The sequence below is a fragment of the Solenopsis invicta genome, chromosome 16 (genome assembly GCF_016802725.1).
Source record: "Solenopsis invicta isolate M01_SB chromosome 16, UNIL_Sinv_3.0, whole genome shotgun sequence".
Classification (NCBI taxonomy): Eukaryota; Metazoa; Arthropoda; class Insecta; order Hymenoptera; family Formicidae; genus Solenopsis; species Solenopsis invicta.
Window position 1 is genome coordinate 12,751,505 of NC_052679.1, and position 27,787 is coordinate 12,779,291.

Consider the following 27,787-nt stretch of genomic DNA (forward strand, 5'->3'; position numbering starts at 1 on the left):
GTGTCAAAAGTGCAATTTATCATTTTTAAAAATATCTGTACACGTGTTTGCATATACATAAAGTTATATCATATCCTGAGATAAGTCAGAGCTATAATGAAATATTATACAATAAATAATAGTATCGATAACATTTTATATCCGATGATTATTTTACAATGATACATTCAAATCATACATCTCTGGTATGTTATTATTATTATTATTATTACATTATACATATTTCGAAGATAAAAGAGATTACATATAATTTTATTAGAATGCACGTAATTATATAACTTCGTTCAATTGTAAAATAAAATGTTCTCTCAATTCATTTGTACTGAAATCATCTATGTCGTCATTTTCTTCGAAAATATCTTGAACCGTGCCTGTTACAGTTTCTGTATCGTCCATCGCAACTTCTTCACAAAGCGATGTTATATTTTCCACATGATTTTTCTCATTAACTTTCATGTCGTTTTCTATAAACTGAATATCACGTTCTTCATTTGTATTTTGTTTTAAAGTAATTGTTCCCTGAATTTTATTATTTTTCCTGGAATCTGAGATACAATCACTTAGGGGAGCTTGCAAGACTGACAACGCTGGAAGTGGAAAGCCGTAGTTTAACAGTTTTTTGTATCCATTCGTACCACAGATTTCTTGAATTTCTATCGCCATTGCCAAAACTTTCTCTGAATAGTTTTCTTTCATACTATCTATTATTATTTCGTGAAATCTACTCGTATTCTCGTCCAAAAGCTTCTTTCTTCGTATAAAAGTTTGCATATTCAACATCTTCCTCTTATATGTATTTGTATTCTTCTCTGCTCGCTCGAGATATTTCGAAGCCTTCTCCAATTTCCAATTAAGCTCTTTTATTTGCTTGTCTCTCTGCTTAACCTGATTTTCCAACTGCCTCTTTTGTTGACATTCTATAGTTATAGTCTTCATTAACTTTTTATTCATCTCTTCAAGATTATTCATCCTGTTTGATAAATCATAAATCAATCTTTGTTTCATATCCATTTGTTTGTAATTAATCGAAAGTGGCGTGTCGTCCGTACTGTTATTCAATTCATTCATCTTCTTTTCTATTTCCTTCGTCTTTGCTTTGAGCATCACATTTTTATCTTGCAGTTTTTTCTCCAAATCTTTAAGTAAGATGAGTTGATTAGTTAGTTGTCTGATAACGGTCTCTTGCAGTTTTACTTTCCGTTGTAATTTTTCGTGTTCACATTTACTAATATTATTGGTCATCGATTGTTCGGTAACGCCATTAATGATAGTGTTATTCATGTCCAAATTCTTGTTCCTATTCATGTCTTCATCCATATCTACATCCGACGATAGTAATCTCGTACTTAGGCATTCATTTTTCAAAGTTGACAAAGTTGAAAAGATATCAATATTGCTTTTATCTATAGAATCCGTTTCCATCGAGCAATCATCTATCGTTATGATAGAGGTAACATTATTTTCTTGTTGTAAACAAGTATTTTTGTGTTCTTGAATAGTAAAATCTTTCGTATCTTTAAACAAATCATGCATAATGTCAAAAACATCCTCACGATCACCCGTTACTTTCACTATAAATTTCGCATCCGACACAGCATCATTATTACTATATTGCGAAATTTCAGATAGATTCAGTTCTTTCTTCACTTTATTTTCCATGATGTCTGAGGCATCGCTGTTACTCACAGAATTTGTATCTCGGAAGGATGCATCTTGAACTGACCTTTTTATAGATCTCATAACTTCTTCTCGAATTTTCCGTTTGCACTTTACAACAGTTCTCATGTTTGATACGATGTGTATATCCTCTCCGCTAAAAGCTTCTTCTATATGTTCAGGAAAAGTTTCGTTGATTTCTTTATCATCAGTAATATTATTGACATTTGGTGTACGTTTGTCAATTTCATTAGTTTCACTGTTGTAAAATGTATACCTAGGAACGCGTGCAAATTCTTCTCCGCTTTCACTACCAAAGATAATCTCAATATTATCTCTATTATCGATAAGCATATCTCCAATTTCATGCCTTGACGAATATTTATAATTTATACTTTTGTGAAATGGTAATTGTGTTATCGATTTGTCAAAAGTTTCTTTCCGATTTCTAGAAATTGGATTTAGTTTCTCCGTATTATTCTCTTCACGGTGATCGTCGCAAATTTGCTTTAATTTCTCTTCTATTTCATCGTAACTGTCGTTAAAGATTTGATCGACATCTAGTTTTATTTCCGTTTTTACAGCAATATTCTCATTCTGGTTACTAGGTGAATTTCTTTTCGTTACAAAATTGCTAATAGACTTTTTATTATCTGTACTCGCCTGCTTTTCAAACACGTCATTCTCTTTGGTATTACTCTCTATCTTCATGCTATTATCGTCTGAAATTATAATAATATTTTCCTGCTGAAGATCATCCGTAATATCTATATAATGTGTATCAGAAGGTTGTTTAATTTCCATCTTTTTCGGAGATTGATTTGTTGGTTGATACACAAGTGACCATATAGCTGGATTGTCGACATCTTGCAAATCGGAATCCTTCTCTTCCAAGTGGCTGATAGACGAATATTCGGTGTCATTTTCTAAAGACTCCGTCATATAATCGTTTTCACATTCGTTTTCACTTTTGACATTTGTTAGCTTATTACGCTTTCTGGCGGATTTTCTGGTTGATGTTACGGTGAAAATAGATGGGATAGCATTCTTCCTTAGTCTGAGTCTTCCATTTTGAGTTATAGACCATTCCTCTGGTTCAAAATGTACATGACAAAGAAAGGAATTGTTAGATGGTTCCCAATCGGCCCTAGCGACGCGATCCTGCCAGATTTTTCTTAAGTTTGGATCACGAGGAAAACATTTCATAATATATCCTTTTTCGCTGCGATTGTTGCATCCGACAGCTGCGCAACCCGGCATTTTTGATCGATCGAGTCAAAAATAACCTGCAAATTTGGAATAATATCAAAATTATGACATAGCAGCACAAAAACATGTAGCAATTAATTTCGACAAATAATGCAAAAAACAGAATATTAATTCTTATTTAAAGATATATGTATTTTTCTTTCCATTTAATTTTCTTTTGAAATTTGGCATATAAAAATTTTTCGGGTCATTGAACATGAAATCAGATTGTAAAAATTTTCAAAATTTAAAATAGCGGATTCGACATATGCATTGAAGATACAAAAAATAGATCTAGTTACTTAAAACTTAGGAGTTTTTAAGACCACTGATTATGAATATGAAGAAATTAATTCTTTCCGGATTAACCAGAATCATATTTTCACCCAATTTTGCAATTTTGAATTTGATAGAGATAAAAAGAAAGGATCCCTTCCCCCAAAGTTTTTAATAATGAAGACCTACCAAGTGATGCCGTATTTCGTCAGTCATATTTCGTACAACGAAATACAAATGAAAGTCGAATGTGAGTCTGCAGAGACGGGATCCGATAGCGCACGGTGCAATAGCCCATGTCCCGATAGCACACGTCAAATTTAAAATAATTCCCGATAACCCACGTCTCTTTAGCACACATCCCGATAACGCACGAAGTAAAATACGCACCTGCCCGATCACACACGTCTCGATAGCACACGTCAAATTTAAAATAATTCCCGATAACCCACGTATCTTTAGCACACGTGCCAATAACCCACGAAGAAAAACGCACGACTGGTCGATAACGCACGTCTCGATAGCCCTCGTCTCTATAGCCCACGTCTCTATAGCCCACGTCTCTATAGCGCACGTCTTGATAGCGCACGTCTCTATAGCACACGTCTCGATAGCCCACGTCTCTTTAGCGCATTTTTTACTTATTGGGACGTGTGCTAAAGAGACGTGGGCTATCGAGACGTAGGCTATCAAGATGTGCGCTATAGAGACGTGCGCTGTAGAGACGTGCGCTATAGAGACGTGGGCTATCGAGACGTACGCTATAGAGACGTGAGCTATCAAAACGTGCGCTATCGAGACGTGCGCTATAGAGACGTGGGCTATCGAAACGTGCGTTATCGACCAGTCGTGCGTTTTTCTTCGTGGGTTATCGGCACGTGTGCTAAAGATACGTGGGTTATCGAGAATTAATTTTAAATCTGACGTGTGCTATCGAGACGTGTGTGATCGGGCAAGTGCGTGTTTTACTTCGTGCGTTATCGGAACGTGTGTTAAAAAGACGTGGGTTATCGGGAATTATTTTAAATTTGACGTGTGCTATCGGGACGTGGGCTATCGCACCGTGCGCTATCGGGATCCGCCCGAATCTCTGCAGTGGCCCTAGGTAGTTAGACAAAGTTTCTTTTTTCAAAATAAATGCTTTGTATTATTTCTAACCTTTCTGACATATAATGTGAATAAAAAATATTTTTGTCATAATAGGTATAGAAATTTAAAATTCAAGATGGAAAAGCGCTTTGCAAAGGACAGTGCAGTTTTATGCACGCGATTGTAAAATTTATTTTGCAACGAGCTTTTTAACAACAAAATTGATAGCGAAGAAGTCGAAAATAAACGAGATAATGATGTCTTTGAATTCCACTTCAAAAATGCTACAAACTTTTATTCCAATACAGAAAATGTTATAAAATTTTTTATTGTAATAATAAATTCTGCTAATTCTGCCTCAAATTCGAGTGTGTATAAAAAAAAAATAGAGATTCGGGTTGTATAATTTTAAAATCGTATTCTTAAATGTTAAAGGAATATATCAGAATTTTTTCATATTTTTTAGCGCTCAAAAACCTTTTGAAAAATACCAATGACCTAAGTAATCAAAACAGTAAAAATAAGGTAGTCTGCAAATAATTAACTTGCAAATGTATGTATTATTGTCACAAAAATATAAAAAAGATTTTTAAAAATTAAAATATTTTTAATAATTTTTGATTAATCTGCTATTTTACATTTTGAAAATACATTTTGGATTCGAAATCAGATTCGATCCTAAAAACCCCCAGACAACAATTTTTGGTATTTGGTATAAATCTAACTTTTTATGATTTCTGGTTCGCCATCTTGTATTTTTATAAATGTTGACTTTGGATTTGAAATTAGCGACCCCAAAATCCGCTAGATAAGGCCTGTTATACAGTCTGTTTATACCGGCACCATTAATCGAATTTACTAACATTGGAAGTTATGAAACTGGCCAATCACAGTTATTCCATTCTTCAAAAATATACTTTTGATTGACCAGTTTCATAACTACGGATGTTATTAAACCCGATTAATAGTGCCGTGTAATAGCAATCATATTCGATTATTTTCCAACAAGGTACAAATGACACAGTGTAACACTCGACACTGAAAAAGGCTAAGTACGAGTATGTAACATACATCAGTGTCATCAACTTCCTAAAATATTTTATGTAATATGCGGTAATTATGTTCATTTATAATATAAACATATTAATTTAAGAGTAATTATTTATAATACCCCACCTCACCTTTGATTTTGATGAAATTAAGCTCATTCGACGCGTTTTTACATGAAATGAAAGACTCTACCCGAAAAAAGTGTCTCGCAAACTGAGCTATCAATCGTTAAAGTTGGACAAATTAAAAAAACTGTCAGCTCGAGAAAACTCGTGAGCGGTACGCAATGTGTTAAAAGAACAATATAATTTCAAATTTTGTATACTTTTTCTCGCATAGCGCATACTTGTCAGTTCATTACATTACGTCTCGGTTCGCGGAGTAGTCCAATACCTTTTTCTGGTAGATTTTTTTATTTCATGCAAACATGCGTCGAATAAGCCTAATTTCATAAAAATCAAAGGTGAGATGGGGTATTCTAAATAAATACTAATTTAAGTGGTATAAAGAACAATTATTGTTCAGTCATTAGTATTATCAAAAATTAATTTGTAGAACTCTAATTGTTCCAACACAAATCTTACACGGCGAAACACAGTGTACATCAGTGTCGTAGCTGGAAAATAGCCTATATTTAAAATAGTATACTCGCGATTAGGATTACCATCTGTACTCTTTTTAAGAGGAAAACCTCATGTAAAATCGATTTTTTTACGTTTTCTATTTCTTTTTTTGCTGAAATCGTTAGAAAATTATTTCAAAAATATGAAAAAAACATTAGAAAGTTATAAAAGCCTTCCTTTTATGTTAATTTTAAAGAAAGTGGCCTCAGTGGCCGGAGCGCGTAGGTATACAACTTTAAACGTTTTTTTCTCAAAACACTAAATTTTGCGCGCCGGGACATGTAACTTAAAAACTACTTGACCAATCATCTTCAAATTTTACATGTTTATTTTTCAACTATCTGGTCCCAACATATACCTATCCGATCATTAATATTTTACTTTAAACAATAATTATTAACAATGGTTTAAAGTGGTTTTTTTTTGCTTATGTCGCCGTTTTTGCAATTTTATGAATTTTATTAATTATGAAAGTATACGTTGTGCGTTTTTACATAAAATAACAAAATTTTTTTGAAATTTTTGTTTCATATTAATTTTGTGACCTCGGCGTGTCCCGGCGTAAATTCAAGAAGCCAACTTCAAGCAGCTGCTGTGCCGCCATTTTGAAATTTTTCAACACCAAAAAAATTTTTTTAATTAGTTTAAATAGTAAATATTACCGTATACTTTGTCTACATTCAATAAATTTTGCCACTTTTTTTTAAATCGAAAAAAACGGTTGTTTACATGAGGTTCCCCCCCTTAAAGTCACAAAACACCGTACTCTTACTTTTCACTTATCGAAGCCAAATAGGTAATTGTGCACTATAGGGGATCCAGCTCCAATCATGTTGATCTTGATATATGTTATAGAAGCAAAGATACTGACCAACTTTTTCTTATAAATTAATTGGCGCTCTCCTACAGATTTCGAGATACAGGGTGATTCATAATAACCTATTGGTCCCGAAGCTGGCATATTCGTAATCGAATTCTGAGACGATTTTTCCTTTTGCAAAAATTTGTCCGGAGCTTAGTTTTCAAGTTACAATAAGAATTAGTTAGCGTATAACGGGTCAGATACAAGTGGTAGACAGGGGCGGTGCGACTCACTACTACACGCGGGTGTTTCCGTGGGGCACCTTCTGCGCTCAAATGACTGACAAAAGTACATGGACAGCACATTCCTATTTAAACTCTCTCTCTCTCTCTCTCTTTCTCTCTGTCACTTTAATTATGCTACATTTAACTTGTCAAATTTCGATCTGTCATCCGGCCGTCAAATATCGGGATGACCGTGAAATCTTCAAGTAAGTTTACATTATTATAATAAATGTACGCCCACGAATAATAATTTAATGCAAATTATATTACTTAAATGTGCACTTGCAAGTTAAAAGTAGCACTTTTAAAACGCACAAAAAGGGATAGAAAGGAGAAAGAAAGAGAGAGAGAGAGACAGGGGGCTCTTTGAACAAGTTTAAGCACGTTTACTTACGCACGGTGATCAGCTTATTGTTTCCACGATGCAACAGTTCAATTTAAATTTGTCCTTTATCCAGATCTATCCCTCGAAGTTGTTTCATACTTCGCCACATTTAACTATTTACTCTGCATTTGATTGATAAACGCGGAACTACGCGACGAACTAATCGATCGACTTTATTAATTACTATTAATCACTACTGTAATCTCTACAATCATTCTATGCGTTAAAATTACTCGAAGAAACACGTATTTACGTTACGATCATACAACACGAGTTCACTCGACGATATGAAGCAGTCGACTGAATGTTATTGGTTATGTCGTTATAAAAGTATCGAACGATTGGTTAAAGCTATAAGTCAAAACGCGGTAATTCAAAATGAAAATATTGATTACGATTTACATCGATTACGATTTACATCGATACAATTTATTAGAAAAATGTGGTAAATGCATGTTTATTATTACTTGTTAAAAATTGTAAGTGACTTTATCAAGATAATTATTTAGAATATTATTATAAAAAAAACTTCAAGGATATAATTCTTGAAATCTCCTTACAGCAACGGATAATCTGCCCTTTTTAGGGCAACCAAATATTTTATTTTGAGGAATATTTTCACAGTTTTCGCAAATATTCAAAAATAAGAAATAAAGAAAAAATATTTAGAAAAAATTGATTTTGATAAAATTATTTCTTGAATATTTAGAATGAATAATAATTATCTTGATAAAGTCACTATCATTCAATTTTTAACAAATAATGATAAATATACATTTGCAACATTTTTCTAATAAATTGTATTGATGTAAATTGTATTAACCAATATTTTCATTTTAAATTGCCGCGTTTTGACTTATGGCTTTAACCAATCGTTCGACACTCTTATAACAACATAACCAATAACATCCAGTCGACTGCTTGATATCGTCGAGTGAACACGTGTTGTGTGATCGTAACGTAAACACGTGTTTCTTCGAGTAATTTTAACGCATTGAATAATTGTAGTAATTAGAGTAGTAATTAAAAAAGTTGATCGATCGGTTCGTCGCAAAGTTCCGCGTTTATCGATAAAGTGCAGAGTAAATAGTGTAAATGTGGTAAAATATGAAACAACTTCGAAGGATAGATCTGGATAAACGACAAATTTAAATTGAACTGTCGCATCGTGGAAACAATAAGTTGATTGCCGTGTGCGTGAGTGAACGTGCTTAAACTTGTTTAAAACCTCCTTCTCCCCCGTCTCTCTCTCACTCACTCCCTCCCTCCCTCCCTCCCTCCCTCCCTCCCTCCCTCCTTCCTCCCTCCTTCCCTCCCTCCCTCCCTCCCTCCCTCCCTCCCTCCCTCGCTCGCTCGCTCGCTCGCTCGCTCGCTCACTCACTCACTCACTCACTCACTCACTCACTCACTCACTCACTCACTCACTCACTCACTCACTCACTCACTCACTCACTCACTCACTCACTCACTCACTCACTCACTCACTCACTCACTCACTCACTCACTCACTCACTCACTCACTCACTCACTCACTCACTCACTCACTCACTCACTCACTCACTCACTCACTCACTCACTCACTCACTCACTCACTCACTCACTCACTCACTCACTCACTCACTCACTCACTCACTCACTCACTCACTCACTCACTCACTCACTCACTCACTCACTCACTCACTCACTCACTCACTCACTCACTCACTCACTCACTCACTCACTCACTCACTCACTCACTCACTCACTCACTCACTCACACACTCACACACTCACACACTCACACACTCACACACTCACACACTCACACACTCACACTCTCTCTCTCTCTCTCTCTCTCTCTCTCCCTCTCTCCTTTCTTTTTTGTGCGTTTTAAAAGTGCTTTTAACTTGCATTTAAGTAATCTAATTTGCAATAAATTTTATTATTCGCCGGCGTACATTTATTATAATAATGTAAACTTACTTGAAGATTTCACGGTCATCCCAATATTTGACGGCCGGATGACAGATCGAAATTTAACAAATTAAATGTAGCATAATTAAAGTGACAGAGAAAGAGAGAGAGAGAGAGAAGAAAAGTTTAAATAGGAATGTGCTGTTCATGTACTTTTGTCAGTTATTTGAGCACAGGAGGTGCCCCACGGAAACACCCGCGTGTAACAGTGAATCGCGCCGCCCCTGTCTACCACTTGTACCTGATCCGTCATACGCTAACTAATTCTTATTGTAACTTGAAAACTAAGCTCCGGACAAATTTTTGCAAAAGGAAAAATCGTCTCAGAATTCAATTACGAATATGTCAGCTTCGGGACCAATAGGTTATTTTGAATCAACCTGTATACTTAAAAAGAGAAAAAACAGTTTCTCTTAATTATTTCAAAAAATATTTAGTTTACAAAAAAAGTGTTAAACAAAAAATGAAGCTTGTGATAAGCTCTATAAATAAGGTTCTATACATATTTTACCTAACTCCAATACTTTAGGAGTTATTATCAAAAAACCATTTTAAAAAAATTCCGACAAATTCAAATTTTTACATGTCGTACAAAGAACGGGTGGGCGGGGGAGAGGCTCTGCCCCTCTCCTAACCTAACCCATCCCGTCTCAGTCGGTCCACTAATGACGTGGTGGGTGCGGGAGAGAGTGAGCCATAATTTCAAATCTAACATCGGAACATAGTCAATTAGATATCTTTAGCCAAATTACAACTAAAATAAGATTAGGTTAGGTTAGAAAAAATACGGGGAGGCGGTGCAGGGGAGGGACGGAGCATCTACATTTTACGCAAAACTACTCAAAATAAAAAAAAATATTTTAAAAGTTTTTCTACTATAAAAACTACAGTATTGAAGTTAGATAAAATATGTATATAACCTTTTTTATAAAACTTATCACGAGCTTCATTTTTTGTTTGACACATTTTTTCATAAAATAAATATTTTCTGAAATAATTAAAAATAACTATTTTTTCTTTCTCTAAGTATATATCGAAAACTAGACAAGAGCGCCAATTAATTTATAAGAAAAAGTTGTTCCTTGCCTCTATAACATATATCAAAGTCAACATGATTGGAGCTGGGTCCCTTATAGTGCACAATTACCGCCAAATGTACTCTTTTTTGAGAAATAACAAAAAAATCAGATTATTTAATATTTCTAACTTAATTTTTACTTTATGTTTACTATTTGTTAAAAATTATAATACATTAAATCATGCTAATGATCGATAATGATTAGTTCTGTTGGTCAGTTGAAACCATTTAAGCTCTAAATTTTTAAAAATATGTTTATTCTTTTTTGCAATTTCAAGTCATAATGCTAACATTGAAAAAATTTTTAGTATGATAAACGCCCAGTGGACTGACAAAAGAAATAGATTAACTGTTGCGTCTATACAAAATTTGTTATTGATACAGTACAATTTTAAAGAATTTGCTTACAATTTTATAATTATTCTATAGAGAATAAAAAACTATTAATGGAAGTTTGAAGTCAAACAAAATATAACTAAAATTTTATATTTATATTGTAATACTTTGTTAAAGCTTTAATTAATGATCTTATGTATAACGTTTAAGGAATTATGACACCTTTGCCTAAGAAATTTTTCCTCTTTTTCATTAATTTGTTTTTATCTATAAGGAATAGAGTAATCAAAAAACGAGATTGAGGATTAATTTTATTATAGCTTCTAGTTATAAAATATATTTTTTTATTTACAAAATACTTTAAAGAATGTCCTGTAGATGGCGCCAAGAATGACCCTTTGCGCTATGCCGGTCCAATCGGTGTGCAGGATTCCGGCTGACTGGTATGCCGTAGAACAAAAATTCAAAATATCTCATATTCTGTGATAAATTTACCATGGAAGTACGTAGGATTTTTGAAAAATATTAATTTTTGTAGAATTTGAAAAAAAAATATACAAATTTTCACTGAAAAATTATTATAAAATTGGTTCCAAAAAAAACCAACAATCCTATTAAAAAACGGCTACGTACTTCTATAAAAGATTTAATTTGGCGCAGAATAAGCTTTGTTTGAAGTTGATCCGATGTAAATTGTGGGAGCTGCACGCCGATTTTAAAAATGGTGTTTTACAGATATCGCATTTAAAGTTTTGCAATGAAAAAATTTGTAATTATTAGAGGTTCGCCGTTAATCTGTAATGTTTGCACCATACAGTTGTCCTTCTACATTCATATACTCGTCATCTATGACTTTCCAAGCTGATGTTTGCTGCCTACGAGCTTCTTAAGCTTCCTCGGTCATGACGCGTTCAGCTGTGCAGATCCGGCGTTCGTCTGTTTCAACGCAGAATGTAGCAAGTACTCCCAATTATCAAATTTAAGACTTCCATAATTTCCATTACGCTGTGCAAGCCATCGTTAAAATTGCAAACAGCAATATTTGCGGCAATATCAACGATTGCTTTGTTATTGTTATGAACGGTTTTCGGTGCTATTGCCCACAGCACAGAATTAAAACTCTTGTTGCTATTTTGGGTAAACCCGCCCACACAGCGAGATAGCAACTCGTCTCGACTTATTGTTAATTCTTCATAAATTGATTGAACAGCTTTAAAAACTTCATTATTCAAAGCTGGTTTGTGTTGGTAGTGATGTAATCCGTTGTGCGCTTTCGTCTGCTGCCGCTGCCAAGAACACCAAGAGTTTTCTTCGACTGAGCAACGGTTGTGCTGCGGTTCACTGTTTGTGGAAATCTTATGAAATAAAGTCGACCATATTTCTTGCCTTATTTCTTCAATAGAATTAGAATTTCTGCAAATAGCTAGACCATAGTATATTGTCAATTCATCGATCAGTTTGCCTGTCAATTTGCCTCTGCCTCAAAGACCTTTTACATTTTTTTCAAATTACGTAATCTCATGCCTCTACAATGCTATACTAAACAATCTGGAACTCAACTACTCAACTACTCAACTACAGTTGAAGTAAAAAAGCAGAATACTCAGAGAGCGCTCCAAGGCTCTCTCCGTGCGCTATAGCGCCGCGTACAAACATGGCTATTTCGTACATGAAAGAGTTCCAGACCAACTTTAGGCAAATAAAATTATATTCTATACATTCCAAAGTATCATTTAAGCAAAAAAAAATTCTGAAATTTTTTGATTCTCAAAGGTGTCATAACCGCTTAATATAATATATTTCACAGTTTAATGTTCTATGTTAATAAGTATATCCTGTAAATACTGATGTATTTGTTTATTTAATTAATGATCTCATGTAAAACGTTTGATATTTCAATTTAATGTTTTATCTTAATAAGTTTATTACAATATTGATAAATTTGTTTATTTAATTAAAATGTTATACTTATTAAGGTATATTAATAAAAATTGCATGTCCTCAAATTTTTTATTTAATTGTACTTATATTTTTTATTTAATTATAATTATATTTTACGTATATAAAAGATTATATCTTCTCCTTCTGAACCTCGAATCATTTTTCTTAAAATGTACTCCTTCCGTCCGAAAATATGGATTTTTTACCTGTCCGAAAATATGATATACATTTACAAATTTAATGATTTTATTTATAAAATAATTACAAATTGTCTAATAATACAAAGTTATATAAAGAATAATAATATATAAGAGTATTTCAGTTTAACAATGATGTGGCTGACTCAACAGCTTCTGGCACATAATAATGTTGATGGTGATCGTCCTCACCTTCCTTATATTGTAACAATATTTTTGCATGATACCATTACGTTGGTTAAGTGTTAATTGATTTCAAACTTTTTCCACGCACTTGATCATAATTTTGATCAAAATTTGCCATTTTGTAACCATAACGGGTGTCATTTAGATTTTTTCAAAATACGCAGTTGTCAATTACTTTTAACGTTTGTCAACTATTGCAGCGCCATCTATTTAGTGTGTGTGAAGCTGGTGTATCATTTCATGGAAACTCACGAAATGTTGAGAGTTCTGGCTTTATTTACAATAGTTCTATAGTTCCTGATAGATAAAACAAATAGTTCTGGCCTTTAAAGCGAAAAAAACGTATAGGACAAAGTGAGACGCCAGGTTCACGCAGCGTCTCAATTTGTCCTGCGTCATTTTCCAGACCCAATTCTTGTAGGATTTTAAAAGATCTATAGTTCTAGATGAGTTCTAGAAAGAGTTCTAGCGTTTAACATAGTTTATTTAATAAAAAAAAAAATTATTATAAAACATTTATTTTATAATATTACATAATAGAGTTCCGTGTACAAAAAAATATTTTTCCTCCAGTTCTGAATGTATCTAAACGCCTTCCGAAGAGTTCCGGTCGATTGCATAATTTATTAGTTAATAATAAATTATTAACTCCCGCCAAACACGTATTTTGTCATATATGGGTGAGACGCTGGTCTTTATTCGAGAGTTCTGTGTACCAAAAAATATTTTTCCAATAGTTCTTAACGTAACAAAGCGCCTTCCGAAGAGTTCCGGTCGGATGCATAATTTATTAGTTAATAATAAATTGTTAAATCCCGCCAAACACGTATTTTGTCATATATGAGTGAGACGCTGGTCTTTATTCGAGAGTTCTGTGTACCAAAAAATATTTTTCCAATAGTTCTTAACGTAACAAAGCGCCTTCCGAAGAGTTCCGGTCGATTGCATAATTTATTAGTTAATAATAAATTGTTAACTCCCGCCAAACACGTATTTTGTCATATATGGGTGAGACGCTACAGCGTCAACTAATAAATTATGCAATAGACCGGAACTCTTCGGAAGGCGCTTTGTTACGTTAAGAACTATTGGAAAAATATTTTGTGTTAAAAAATGTGATGTATTGTATAATTAGTTTTTGTTAGTATTGTCGACTTTCTTTATTTATATAATAAATTGATAAACCTGAGAAACTTACTGACTCTTGTTGTTATATTCAAAATTTCCGAAAAATTAACTTTTTCCGGTTCTGGCAGATTTAATGTGTTTTCAAATTTATATTTTTCTAAACATGAAATTCGGGTACTTGATGAGATTTGTAATTCATAAATAACATTTCCATTATTAAATTGAGTTGCTTTTGGTGAACGAGAAGGTGCACCGTCTAAATGAATAATCTGTTAAAAAATGATCAAAATAATTTATTAATTATGCGACATTTATAATATACGTATGTCGTACATGTATGTATACATACAAGTATATATAAAGAGAATAAAGTGCATGATGAAAACACCTACATAATTTGATTTTATGTAAGATTCCACCCGGTCAATTTCGTCATTCCAAGATATCCTTGGACACGGAAGTGTTGCAATTTCTTTCTTTAATTTCGTTACTTCCATTGCCATATTTTTTATATCTACCTTCTCTTTTATTACCTTCTCTTTTTTTTCGAGAGAGAGAGAGAGAGAGGGGGGGAGGAACTGGATGCACAGCATACACACATTTAAATCTTTCCGCATTCTTTGAGTGGGCGACATTGAATTGATTGTATCCTTGAGACAAAGTGCAGAGTTTTTTTAAGAAAACTGGTTCCTATCGGTGACGTTTCGGCGACACAATCAATCATGAGAGCGGCAGCTATACGGTAATAATAAACATATCAAGGAGTTTTGGAATAGTCTCGTCTGTGAATAATTATCAACACTCGGATACAAGGATACCTGTAAAAGATAAGAGAACCATAAGATTTAAATTGTGAATTACTCGGCTGCTCTACTGATTAGGCGATGCTCGAGGGGCCATTCACTAATAAAATCAGGTGTACACCTAATTTGTAATAACGTGTAATCAATAGTGAAATCAATTCGTAATCACGTGTAATCTTGCAATATATTTTGAAATCATTTAAATGAAACTAAAAGCGTAATCAGTGTAATCAAAGAAAAATAAGTGAGAAATCACGTGAAATCATTGCGAGTCGTTTGAAATCAGAACGAAATCAGTCTTGGTAACATGCGACCATGAGACGCTTATGCGTGTGCGCATAAGGACTTCGCGCACGTCAGACAGACACGAGAAAGTTCCATAGGCATAATAATAGTAAGAACAGGCCGCTAAATTTAACCGTCGGTTAGATAAAAAAATGCTTAATAGGTTTTGTCCTTGGATTTGCCTATATGGAAAAAAAATTCTGGAAGGCAAGAGAATACTCCAGTAACACTGCGCGAATTAAAGGCAATAAAAATATTGTGGGAGCACTGTGCCATTGGTATTCTGTAGATAATAAGGAAGAATGCTTAAATCCAGTGCAAATGGAAATACAAGGGTACATAGATGTTAAACAATATGTTATAACTATTTCAGCTCCATGCATGACTGATTTAAACTTAAGGCTAAGCCATGATGTTTTTGAAAAGATAAAAAAGTATTTATAATTATTATATCATACTTTTATAACTTTGTTATGATATCATATTTTTATAACTTTTTTATGATTATTATAACAAGCTACTTTGTGAATTAAATAAAGATTATGAATCCTATAAAATACTTTTTATTTTCTTACTTTTTCATGATGTACATTTAATAAATACTCGTATAATATTATATATATTATTATTTTAAACTTTTTAAAGAATTGGCATGTTGCTTTAAAAGTTAAATAAAATCTAATCAATCATATTAAAATTATTTAAAGCATTAATTGATGATTTCTATTATTATATATTATAATTTAAAATTATGATAAATTTGTAACAATATTTACATTGAAATTAGCAATAATAACAAGTAATACTGTTAAAATCATTTGCAATCACAATAACATCATTTGTAATCACTGTGATATCATTTGTAATCACAATGAAATCAGCTGTGATCACAATCGATTTCACACAGTCATATAAAATCACTTTAGTAGTTGTTATCACATCGTAATCAACTGTATAATCACGTGTACTTTATAATCACGTGTACTTTATAATCACGTGTACATCAAATAGCTGAGTGAATGGCCCCTCGGCGAAGCTAATTCAATTCATGATGTAAGAATATTATCGTGATTAAAATATCGAGAAAAGAATAGAACTGCACTATGAACGTATTCTTGTGTATATCCAAGCTTTGTGTATATGATTGTAGAAATCGGCTCGAGTTCTGGATCCGAAAAAAAATTACTGAAACTGATTCGTGAACACAAACAACTCGGATGAAAATTTCGTAATATAGAAACCTCGTATAGAAAAATGCAAATGCCTGTCCCATTTTTCCGTACTAGATTCAATTTATACTGCCAATATTAATTTCTTATAAATAATAGATGAATGTTGGTTAATGTAACGTTGAACATCGGAAATTGTAATTTTCACAACCTTTAATAAATAAAAATCATAATATTTTAATATTATTATTTATTATAGTATATATTTTAATATTATAAATTTAGTAGCTAACCTCAGATATTCGAGTATAATCTATCTAGAGTTATCAAAATACAACCATTTCTATTTGAGAACTTGAATCGGGAAGTTATACAAAGTTAGACATTCGTGGCCGGCTCAGCGCGTATCTTTATGATGGAAACCAACATCAACGAACGACTTAAGGCATCGCCGAATACAAATTGATGAAATTACGTGCAATCAAATTTTGCATAATTTCAGCGATGGTATTTTAATGTATCGTCAACAAATTTTGTTTAGATCTTTTTTAAGTATATGTCGATGTTAAAAAAAATTTCCCGGTGTTTACCGCCGAATTTTTTTGATAGTAACGGATTAAGAACATTCTTTCCACTACTATGCCCCTTAATTCTTCAGAAGCAGAAGCACACACAGACACACACACACACACACACACCCACACACACACCCACCCACGCCCACACGCACGCATGCACGCGCGCGCGCGCACACACACACACACACACACACACACACACACACACACACACACACACACACATCTTTAGTTATACTTAATTATAACTGTATTACATAAATCAATAATAATAAAAAGTAAAAAAAATTGTTTTTATTAATTTATGTAAAATTTTTTTGAACTTGATTAATTTTTTAATTTTTTTATATTTATTTAAATATAATATACATTCACTATTAAAAGCTTTATAGCGCTCGCGTAGCGGGCGCTTGTTTTGTTCTAGTACGACAAAATACGTGTTTGGCGAGAGTTAATAATTTTTTATTAAATATTAAATAACGGAATCGACCGGAACTCTTCGGAAGGCGTTTAGATACGTTCAGAACTATTGGAAAAATATTTTTTGGTACACAGAACTCTCGAATAAAGACCAGCGTCTCACCCATATATGACAAAATACGAGTTTGGCGGAAGTTAACAATTTATTATTAACTAATAAATTATGCAATCGACCGGAACTCTGCGGAAGGCGTTTAGATACATTCAGAACTGGAGGAAAAATATTTTTTTGTACACGGAACTCTATTATGTAATATTATAAAATAAATATTTTATAATTTTTTTTTTTTGTATTAAATAAACTATGTTAAACGCTAGAACTCTTTCTAGAACTCATCTAGAACTATAGATCTTTTAAAATCCTACAAGAATTGGGTCTGGAAAATGACGCAGGACAAACTGAGACGCTGCGTGAACCTGGCGTCTCACTTTGTCCTATACGTTTTTTTCGCTTTAAAGGCCAGAACTATTTGTTTTATCTATCAGGAACTATAGAACTATTGTAAATAAAGCCAGAACTCTCAACATTTCGTGAGTTTCCACGAAATGATACGCCAGCTTCACACACACATCTATTTATTTGTATCCTAACTATCACTTATTTACATATAAAAAACAATTTAAATATTAATTACTTTTATTAATCCCACGTTTTTAAAAAAATGTATACCATATTTTCGGACAGAGGGATTATTTTTGTACTCTTTTGTACTCTTTCTTTTTGTAGTTCAGAAATAGCTTTCTATACTCTTTCTATATGGTTCAGATCTGGGTAGCGATCATGTAACATTTCCCCTAGGGCGGAAACGTGAAAAGTGAAAAGTTTCACGTGAATTGCACGATCATCTACGGGATCATGCAACTCATTCATGAGCGGAAATATGAATTTTTTCACGTGAACTTTTTTACCATCAGCCTTGATAGCAAATAAGTAAAAATTTAAGGAATTAATAAATGTACTTCGGAATTAGAATGCAAGTATGGTAATAGTTTTACTAGTATTAAAAAAGTTAAATCTCTTTGGTATTGGAAATATATATTGCATTAATTTACGTTAAAATTTGCATAAATAAAAAATTAAAACAAAAATAATTTTTAAAACCACTGTTTATATTGAATTACAATGTAATTTTTAATATTAGATTACTACATAATAAAATAATTATTATATGGATCATTAAAAATAAATATAATATTATATTTGTAAATTAAGTTTGCAACATAACTAAGAAATATAGCTATTTATTTAAGAATACATTATACTTTTTACAATTTCTTTTTTACATAAATAAATTTTTTACTTGGAAAAAAGCTTGAAAGTTGCCGCTGAAGCGATTAGAAATCAATAAAATAAAAACAGAAATAAAATAAAAATAAAAACAGAAAGGTAGGAACCAAGCCAAATGTATGTGCTTCAATAACAATTACATCTTGAAATTTAGAAAATATTTTATATTTATTATTTAACTTTTTTAACTAGTAAAAAGGTAAATTTCGAAACCCAAACTAAATTTTCACGTATTTAACCTAATACATAATCGCTGTGCGTGAAAAGATTCACATGAATTCTCTATGAATAAAAAATAAAAAATGAAAAGTGAAAAGTAAAAAGTTTCACATGAAATTACATGATTGACCTCCTAGTAACCCTACTCGTGATAATATCCAAAAGTTAGTATTGTGAGTTCGGTGGCGATACTTCCACTTATAAATCTTATAAATATGGACTGACAATTGCTATAGTTTGTGCAAAGAAACAGTGTCCGGAAATATATACTGCGCAGAAAAAATGTATGCACCAATCAGATCAATGTATCACATCAATGTAATATAACAATATGAAGCATGTGAAATGTACTTCCGGACACTTATAAAAAGAGAAATACAGACACGATCTTGCCTGTTCATACTTATAAGATCTATGTTTGCATTCCCGCCAAAGTGAGAGAACTTTCGGTTGCGCTTGCTCATAGAACATGTTCTTTCTGCATACACACGTGGAAAGAATTGAATACAGATAGACGCAGACTAAAGGCTATGGCATAAAAAAAATTTAAAGATTAAAACACATGCAGTAAGAAAATCAACATTGGATTTGCTTCTGCTTATGTTATGGTTTTCTTGATTCTGATTGGCTGAATTACTTACTCCTTAGGCTCGGTTTTTCATTATCCGATTAACTTATGATTAAACTTAACTTACATGATAATGCCATAGCTAAAGTTCATTAGTTAAAACATCGGGTTTAACCACAAGTCAACTATATAATGAAAAAACAGGCCTTAAAAGCTAGTTTCATAACCTCCGATACCGTTAACTTAATCGACTAATTTTTCTATTGAAATTGAACAATCGCCGAGGGGTTGGTCACTAGCGGTTATAGTGTACAAAAATTACCTTTAACACGGATTACCTTTAAATTACCTTGGATTACTTAAGATTACCCAATACTACCTCAGATTACACAATACTACTTCAGATTACCCAATACTACCTCAGATTACCCAATACTACCTCAGATTATCAAATACTACCTTATATTACCCAATATTACCTTAGAGTATTAAAAATTACGTTATATTTTCTGAGATTACCCAAGATTTTACCACATTTACTTTGCTCATCTAAAATTACCTTATACGAGTAGGTAAAATATTATTTCTTTAGATCAATTTTAGATTTTCACTGCTTAAAAAAAAACAATTTTACAAAACAAATATTCATTGCATACAAAAACACAAAAATATAAAAATTTTTACAAACAGAATATGTATTATATGTATACATAGTAAGAAGTTTGACTACTTTTAACGTTTGAGATCTTTTAATATACTAACAAAGCAATATCCTATTAAATATAAATATTAAACCTCTGTGAAGTTAGCACATAATAAATATTAATAGATATTTTATAAAATAAAAAAATATTAAAAGAAGAACACTAATAGTAAGATAGACTCTTTGTTAAACAATATCATAACTTAAATGTTAAATTAAAAATTTTGCGACTAATCAAGTTAAGTATAAATAAAAAGGTATATTTGTGAAACAAATATCTTAAAAGTTTTATGTGTATGTACTTAAAAATTATTAAAGTCTTAATGTAACTAAAACTTGTTTTAATTTTTTTGAATTGTTTTATAATCAATTTCTATCAGACTGAGAAATAGTTAAAGGATTAACATCCTGCGTATTAATAGGATCATGAAATATATATATACTCTCAACTTCTTGAATGTCATCTTTTTGCGGCCACTTAAAAGCTTCTAAATTTTGCAACAAAAATTTTATTTTAAATATTCGATTAGTTAATTTTCCCAAGACCCTCCTTATATACCATCTAGTGTCATAATAAATAGCGTAATACATTTCAATATTTATTACAACCTCCGAATTGTCATTTTGTAATCTTGTTTCTAACATTGATTCAACTTGTGTTGTAATATCTAATTCTGATTCAAAATTTGAAATTAAATTATCATCCTCATCATTATTTAAATCAATATCTTCCAAAAAATTTTCTTCCAAACATTTTGAGAAACAATTAATATTTTTTCAATACGATTCAAGAATGTTGTTTATGCCAATTTTAAGGTCCGATTTAGCTTCTGGAAGAGTTGACATAATAAATAATGTTTTCAATTTCTACATCATCTGGGATATCACCTAAATTTTCATTACTTCCAATACCTAAACGATTACGTACTTTCCTTGGGAAAATAAACTGATCTTTTAAATCATTTTTGACGTTTTGTATGATTTGAATTTTTTTAATTTTATTCATAATATCGTTCAAACTAAAATTGACTATTGTAGAAAAAGTCGAAGCTTCTTGTTGAACGAAAAGTTTGTTCGCATGGTTGGCTACTCATCAACCATGGGACGCACATACTAGAATTCAAGTTAGAGTCAGATACAATTTTTTGAAAAAGCATAAGTAAGAAGTGAGCATTGATTTCTACTGACATATAGGAATTTGAAGTAATGAAATTTCTTGATAGAGTTAAATTATTTTATTCTAAGATCCAGTTTCGCCATATTCAAAAAATAAATACAGATTTCCAAATTAAAAATAATCTCTTTCTATGGGCCAAATTTTTGTTTAAAAATAAATTTTCCATTTTGATCGATTTCGATAATAAAACCACAAAAACTGTATCAAGCACAGAGTGCGTAGCGTCTCGCAACTTATATCAAGTATAGACCAGTACAGACTCGAAAAAGACTGCGTTTCCGATATGTGATTGTTTCTCGGCAGCGAAATGCATCGCGTATGCGTATACGCGAAACAATGAACCGACGAAGTCTTCTGTAAGCACGTGTGGCGGGCAGAACTTTTTGAAATAGTAATTCTTAACAATTCTAAAACGAATTCGAAGAATAATCAATATAAAGAATCTTTTAAAAGATTTTGCACATATCTTTTCATTGTAGATAAAAATGTATTTTGCAATTTTTATATATTTTTAGTTATTTTTAGCTTCTTTGAAATTTGTTTTGAATGACAGGCGGACGCCTGACTTATGAAACTTTACATACCAATTTGAACGGCATTATTCCATCTGTATCCATTATCAGCAGGAAAATAAATACAACCCATTGTTCATTTCGAGAGGGAGAATTCCGTTTTAAGGAATTAAAAGATTTACTTTAGACAAATTTCTTAACGTAAAGAAATTTGCTTAAAATAGTTTGGCAGTTTAACAATTTTTAAACGCCCGTATATCTGCAGCCCGAGAGAAAGCGTTACAAGATGTAATACCGCCAAAATCTAGCAATGACAATTTTTAGATTATAAAAAAGCAATTCTTTTACGTCAACTCCAAAAGTTGATTAAAAATGTATATTATTATACAAAAATATAACATGCTCATCAATAACGTTCACTAAAAAATCAAAGATTACCTTAGATTACCTCAGATTATCTGAGATTACTTTAGGAATACATAGATTACCTACAGATTATTTGATATTACCCTTAAATTACTTAGGATTTTCTAAAAATTACATTGGATTACCCAAAATTCCGTTTGGATTGCCGCTGAATTAGCCCTTGTACAAAAATTACCTCAGTGACTAACCCCTCGACAATCGCATTTGTCGTTAAGCAGAATTGAACAGAAATAATCAATTACGGTTGACACTTAACCGGTCGGTTAGTTTCAATCGGGTGACACTCTTTTGGACACAGCACGATTGGACACCAACCAATCATCTTGACTTATCTAACCAAACCAACGGAAAAACTCTAGGCATCGGCCGCTGTGAGTAGTGGTGTCCAATCGTGCGGTGTCCAATCGTGCGCATCCCTTTTCAATCTACAATTAATGTTGTAAGCTTTAAGCCGTAAGAAAATGACCAACCATGGTCAATTATTCTCCTCATATTCAACTATGATTGGTCAATTTCTTACGGATTAAGGCTTACTACACCTATTGTAGACCGGGACTCAAACTGGCCCTAAGTTTTACTGCTTAAAGTCTGATTTATACAAGTAATCATAACGCTTCAACACAGCTTCGATGCTCATTGTTCAGATACTATATTTACGAGCTAGTCGCCTCCAAACAAAATCGGAAATTGCATTCTTTTGCACGGCTTTATTTTCCAAATTAAACAATAAAAAATTATATTATTTTTTCACAATATCCGTTTTATTTTTCAAAATCGTATATAATATAAAAGTTGCAAAGAAATCAAAAAGAAAAAAATAATATTTTTAAGTTTTAAAAGTGTTATCTATATGTGATATTGCGCTTCAAAGAATAAAATATATGCTTTTTCCTTCTATCTTTCTACAAAAAATACAAAAATAGAAAAAAATTAACGAAATGCTGAGCAAATATGAATCAGACGCGATTACTGTAGCATAATTTTAATCTCTTTTAATATTAAAAATTCATGTAGTCTTTAAACATTTTGATTCTTTTTCGAATCAATGAACAATATCATACGTTGTAAATTCAGAGAGAAAAAGAGAGAGACAGACACACAGAGAGAGAGAGAGAGAGAGAGAGAGAGAGAGAGAGAGAGGGAGAGAGAGAGAGAGAGAGAGGGAGAGGGAGAGGGAGAGGGAGAGGGAGAGGGAGAGGGGAGGGAGAGGGGAGGGAAAGGGAGGGAGAGGGAGAGGGAGAGGGAGAGGGAGAGGGAGAGGGAGAGGGAGAGAGAGAGAGAGAGAGACAGAGACAGAGACAGAGACAGAGACAGAGACAGAGACAGAGACAGAGACAGAGACAGAGACAGAGACAGAGACAGAGACAGAGACAGAGACAGAGACAGAGACAGAGACAGAGACAGAGACAGAGACAGACAGACAGACAGACAGACAGACAGACAGACAGACAGACAGACAGACAGACAGACAGACAGACAGACAGAGAGAGAGAGAGAAGAAGAAGAAGAAGAAGAAGAAAGAGAAAGGATAGAGAGTCCTGTTAAAAATTTCAGGTATTTAGACAATGGTTCATATGTGATTTCTTATATGGGAAATTCATGTTACAACCATATTATATTTAAAATTTCCGTTATGTTCCAGACCAACTCTTATGTGCAAATTCCGTTCTGTCCAACATATATTTAGAATTCCAGGTAATTCAAAGCTCACATTATTGTATGAAAATTCTGTTAAGTTTCAACTCAACAAGTGTCTAGAAATTCAGTAATCTGGTTAATGTAAGAATTTCCATTTAAATAACAGAATTTCTAGACACCTGTTGAAAATGGCATTTCCATGCAATAATGTCAGCTTTAAATTACCTGAAATTTTAAATATATATTGAACAGAATTTGCACATAAAAGTTGATCTGAAATACAGCTGAAATTCCAAATATAATATGGCCCATATCCATAACATGGATTTCCCATGCAAAAAATCACATATGAATCATTATGTCTAAATATCTGGACTTGGAATTTTTAGCAGGGAAAGATATATTCAGTAACAATTATATGGATCCCTGAAATCAAATAACATCATCAAAAAATCGAAAATTTCGTGCACCCTGATTACAAGGCAATGGTAAATAAAGTACAAAAGCAAAAAAGTACAAATAAACGAAATTACACTCTGCCTTAGTATCTGGATTGTGCAATTTATGTATTCAGACTTACCGCATTGTAAAGTGCGCACACTGTTAAAAATGTCATTCAATTCAATGTATTTTTAAATTATACATTAAATTTAATGTATCTATAACTGAAAAATATGTGTATGAAATTTAATGCACTTTTGACAACTTATATTAGGTGTACAATAAATGTTTTTAATGTACCTGCTTGAAATTTGCTTCTGTTATATTACATTAAATTCCCCTGCCAGTTTTTAACAGTGCAGGTAGAGCATGGACCATTTTTATTACAGTTAAATAAAATAAATTCAATTCAACGTTTTTCATGAGAGTCGTAAAATATATAAACTTCTGAGACAGTTCTGGAATAATAAAATGTACGCAATTCTTGCACTTAAAATCTTATAGAAAAATTATTGAAAATAATCCCTGATACATGAAAAAAATTTGCAACCTTTCTGAAATATTACTAATTAAGTTATTGAAATGGCTAAAACCTTTCTGATGCTGTTTGTAATCATCTAAATATAATAAATTTAAACATTATTATAAAATATTTTAATTAAATTGATCGTTTAATAAATTTAAAGAATTTAAAAAATATATTATATTTAAATTTATTATATTCAGAGGATTATAAATACTATTAAGTTAAATATGTAAATTGAATATGTAAGAGATAGAACAAATGTTCTAATTAAAAGTTAAATGGTTCAAGAGTACTTTATAGCAATAACAACAAAAAATTAAAAAATATTTTTATTACTGTTATAAAGTACTGTTAAAATCATTCAACTTTCATTTAGAACATCTTTTTCTGTCTCTTTAAGTTTCGAGGATATTTGCTTAGAAAAAAAATAATTTTTTTTCAAAGAGGTATTTCATCCTGTTAACGTATAACTCAACACTTATAAAGAAATATGTGTCTCTTATTTTAATGTATCGAAAGCCCCTTAAACTTGGAGGGAAACACTTGATTGTGTTTCTTTGTTAGTGATTTTATTGATAATTCTTTCATTTAATATTTGCAATCTAATGAATATAATAAATATAGTATTTTTAAAATATGTTCATAATAAGAGGACTGCATTATATTCAGTATCCCATTTTAATGGAAACATTGAAATATCTTTAAAAGATATAGAAAATATAAAAAAATGTTTCAGATCCAAGTTTTACGATCGAGAGGGAAACAAACAATGATAAAGTTAACTTTCAAATAAAATCTATTAAAATGGAACACATATATAAAAAAACATGATTTTATTTGGGTAACATTCTTATACTTATATCTTAATAAATTAAAAATGTCAAGTCCATATTTGATAATATTTGACTTTCTTTAAAAAACTTTTAAATTAAAGAAACAAAGTTTAAGCACTACAACAAATGCTATTTAATGTATTATTACACTGTCTAATCAATCAATATTGTCATCCCATAGTTCAATATACAAAATGCATATAATTACCAATCTGGCCTTCTGATATTATGACAGCCATACTTAAGTAAAACAAAGCATAACAATATCAAAATGACAAAGAATGAATAATAATTGAATGACAAATGGCTTTTAGTACTTATGTTGAAATTATTTTGATGTTATTTTAATATCATGACCTTCTATTCTGCATGAGTATATTATTAAATTTATTCTGCATAGAAATTTATGTTGCAACATTTGATATCACAAAATTTTAGAAATATTTCACTGTTGCAGCATTTCATATGATATTTTGCAGAATTTCAGAATTTTTACACATAAAATATGAAAAGTTGAAACTTTTGTAAGAGCTTTCCACAATTGATGCTGTATAAATTTGTGATAAGTCTGAAATCATATAAATCATACAATCTAAATACTGTGATACAGTATAGCTTTGTCTTTTATGTTATTGCATTTACTCTTCTTATTTTAATTACTACATAGCCTTCTAACAATGATAGACAAAGCACTCAGTCTTTTTCAGATGTTTTCTGAACATCTACTAAATTCTATGAAATTATTACTGAATATGTATCATAAGAATTATAATTTATAATATTATTCATTGATAATACCTGTTTTCCAACAAGGTACATAGATAACACAGTGTAACACTGTACCTAATATAAAGTGCTTCAACTATGATATAGTGTTAATTTGCTCAAAACTATAAAAAACTAAATACAAGCATGTCAAATGTCAGTATCAACTTTCATAATGTTTAACATGTAATAAATTTGCTCAAAACTATAAAAAACTAAATACAAGCATGTCAAATGTCAGTATCAACTTTCATAATGTTTAACATGTAATAAATTTGCGTTCATCAGTAATATGAACATAATCTAAGTTATATAGAAAATTATTGCTCAGTCATCATTAGTATACCAAAAATGAAGTCTAAAGTTTTATATTCTAATAAAAACTTTACATACAGTAGAACACAGTGCAATATCAGGATGTTCTAGTTAGAAAACAACCATTATCAGTGAACATTATGCGTTGTGCACTCGAAAAAGAATTGAAATGTTTGAAGACTATATGTATTTTTAATATTAAAAATTGCTCTAATAACATTAGTCCTATATATTTTTTTAACTATCCTTTGGGTGAAGTTATGTAGTGGCTTTAACCTCGCTTTGAGGTTATATAGCCTAATATAATTGAGTTTTTGATTTTTTTAGTAAGGTCCCTGACGCAATACATTGTTTATACAAACAGCTTTATTTCATTATAAATGCAAAAGAAAAAAAATAATAAAATAAAGAATTGTAACGTAGTTAAAACAAGCTCCTAATTGTACACTTTTTAAATAGTTTTTACAAATTAAACATGTTGTGCCGTTCGTGGCTATTGAAAGAGAAATTAAGAATTCTGCTTACCTCTTTTTACATTAGCTTCATTTCCGTTCCATACAGGGACCAATTCGCATAATATATAAAATATCTCAAAAAATGACAATATTGCCCATAAACATTCACCCATAAGCATTCGCAAAGGTTAAGAAACTTTTTAACATGGACGCGTAAAATATGTCGTTAAAGCCTAGGGCCTCGCACATGAAATGCATAACATAATATAAGCATAACATAAGACCGATGGACCAATGAGAATCCAACATAAAGTCGCCATATTGCTTTACATAAGATTTTCATTGGTCCACAGGCCTTATGCTACGCTTATGCT

The 27,787-nt window shown here is 31.7% G+C and overlaps 1 protein-coding gene across 3 annotated transcripts; it reads right to left on the reverse strand.

Moving 5' to 3' along the window:
- Window positions 1-3: 3 nt before the first annotated feature.
- On the reverse strand, window positions 4-27,640 carry LOC105202530. Of its 3 annotated transcripts, XM_039458972.1 has the most exons (4): window positions 27,484-27,640; window positions 24,820-24,977; window positions 24,659-24,743; window positions 4-2,942 (listed from the first exon to the last, which is right to left on the reverse strand). In XM_039458972.1, exon 4 carries the CDS (start codon window positions 2,914-2,916, stop codon window positions 271-273), a length of 2,646 nt encoding a protein of 881 aa, XP_039314906.1. In that variant the 5' UTR covers window positions 2,917-2,942; window positions 24,659-24,743; window positions 24,820-24,977; window positions 27,484-27,640; the 3' UTR covers window positions 4-270. The 3 variants fall into 3 exon arrangements, with proteins under 3 accessions (XP_039314906.1, XP_039314904.1, XP_039314905.1); XM_039458970.1 differs by lacking the exons at window positions 24,659-24,743; window positions 24,820-24,977; XM_039458971.1 differs by lacking the exons at window positions 24,659-24,743; window positions 24,820-24,977; window positions 27,484-27,640 and adding an exon at window positions 14,303-14,323.
- Window positions 27,641-27,787: the final 147 nt, after the last annotated feature.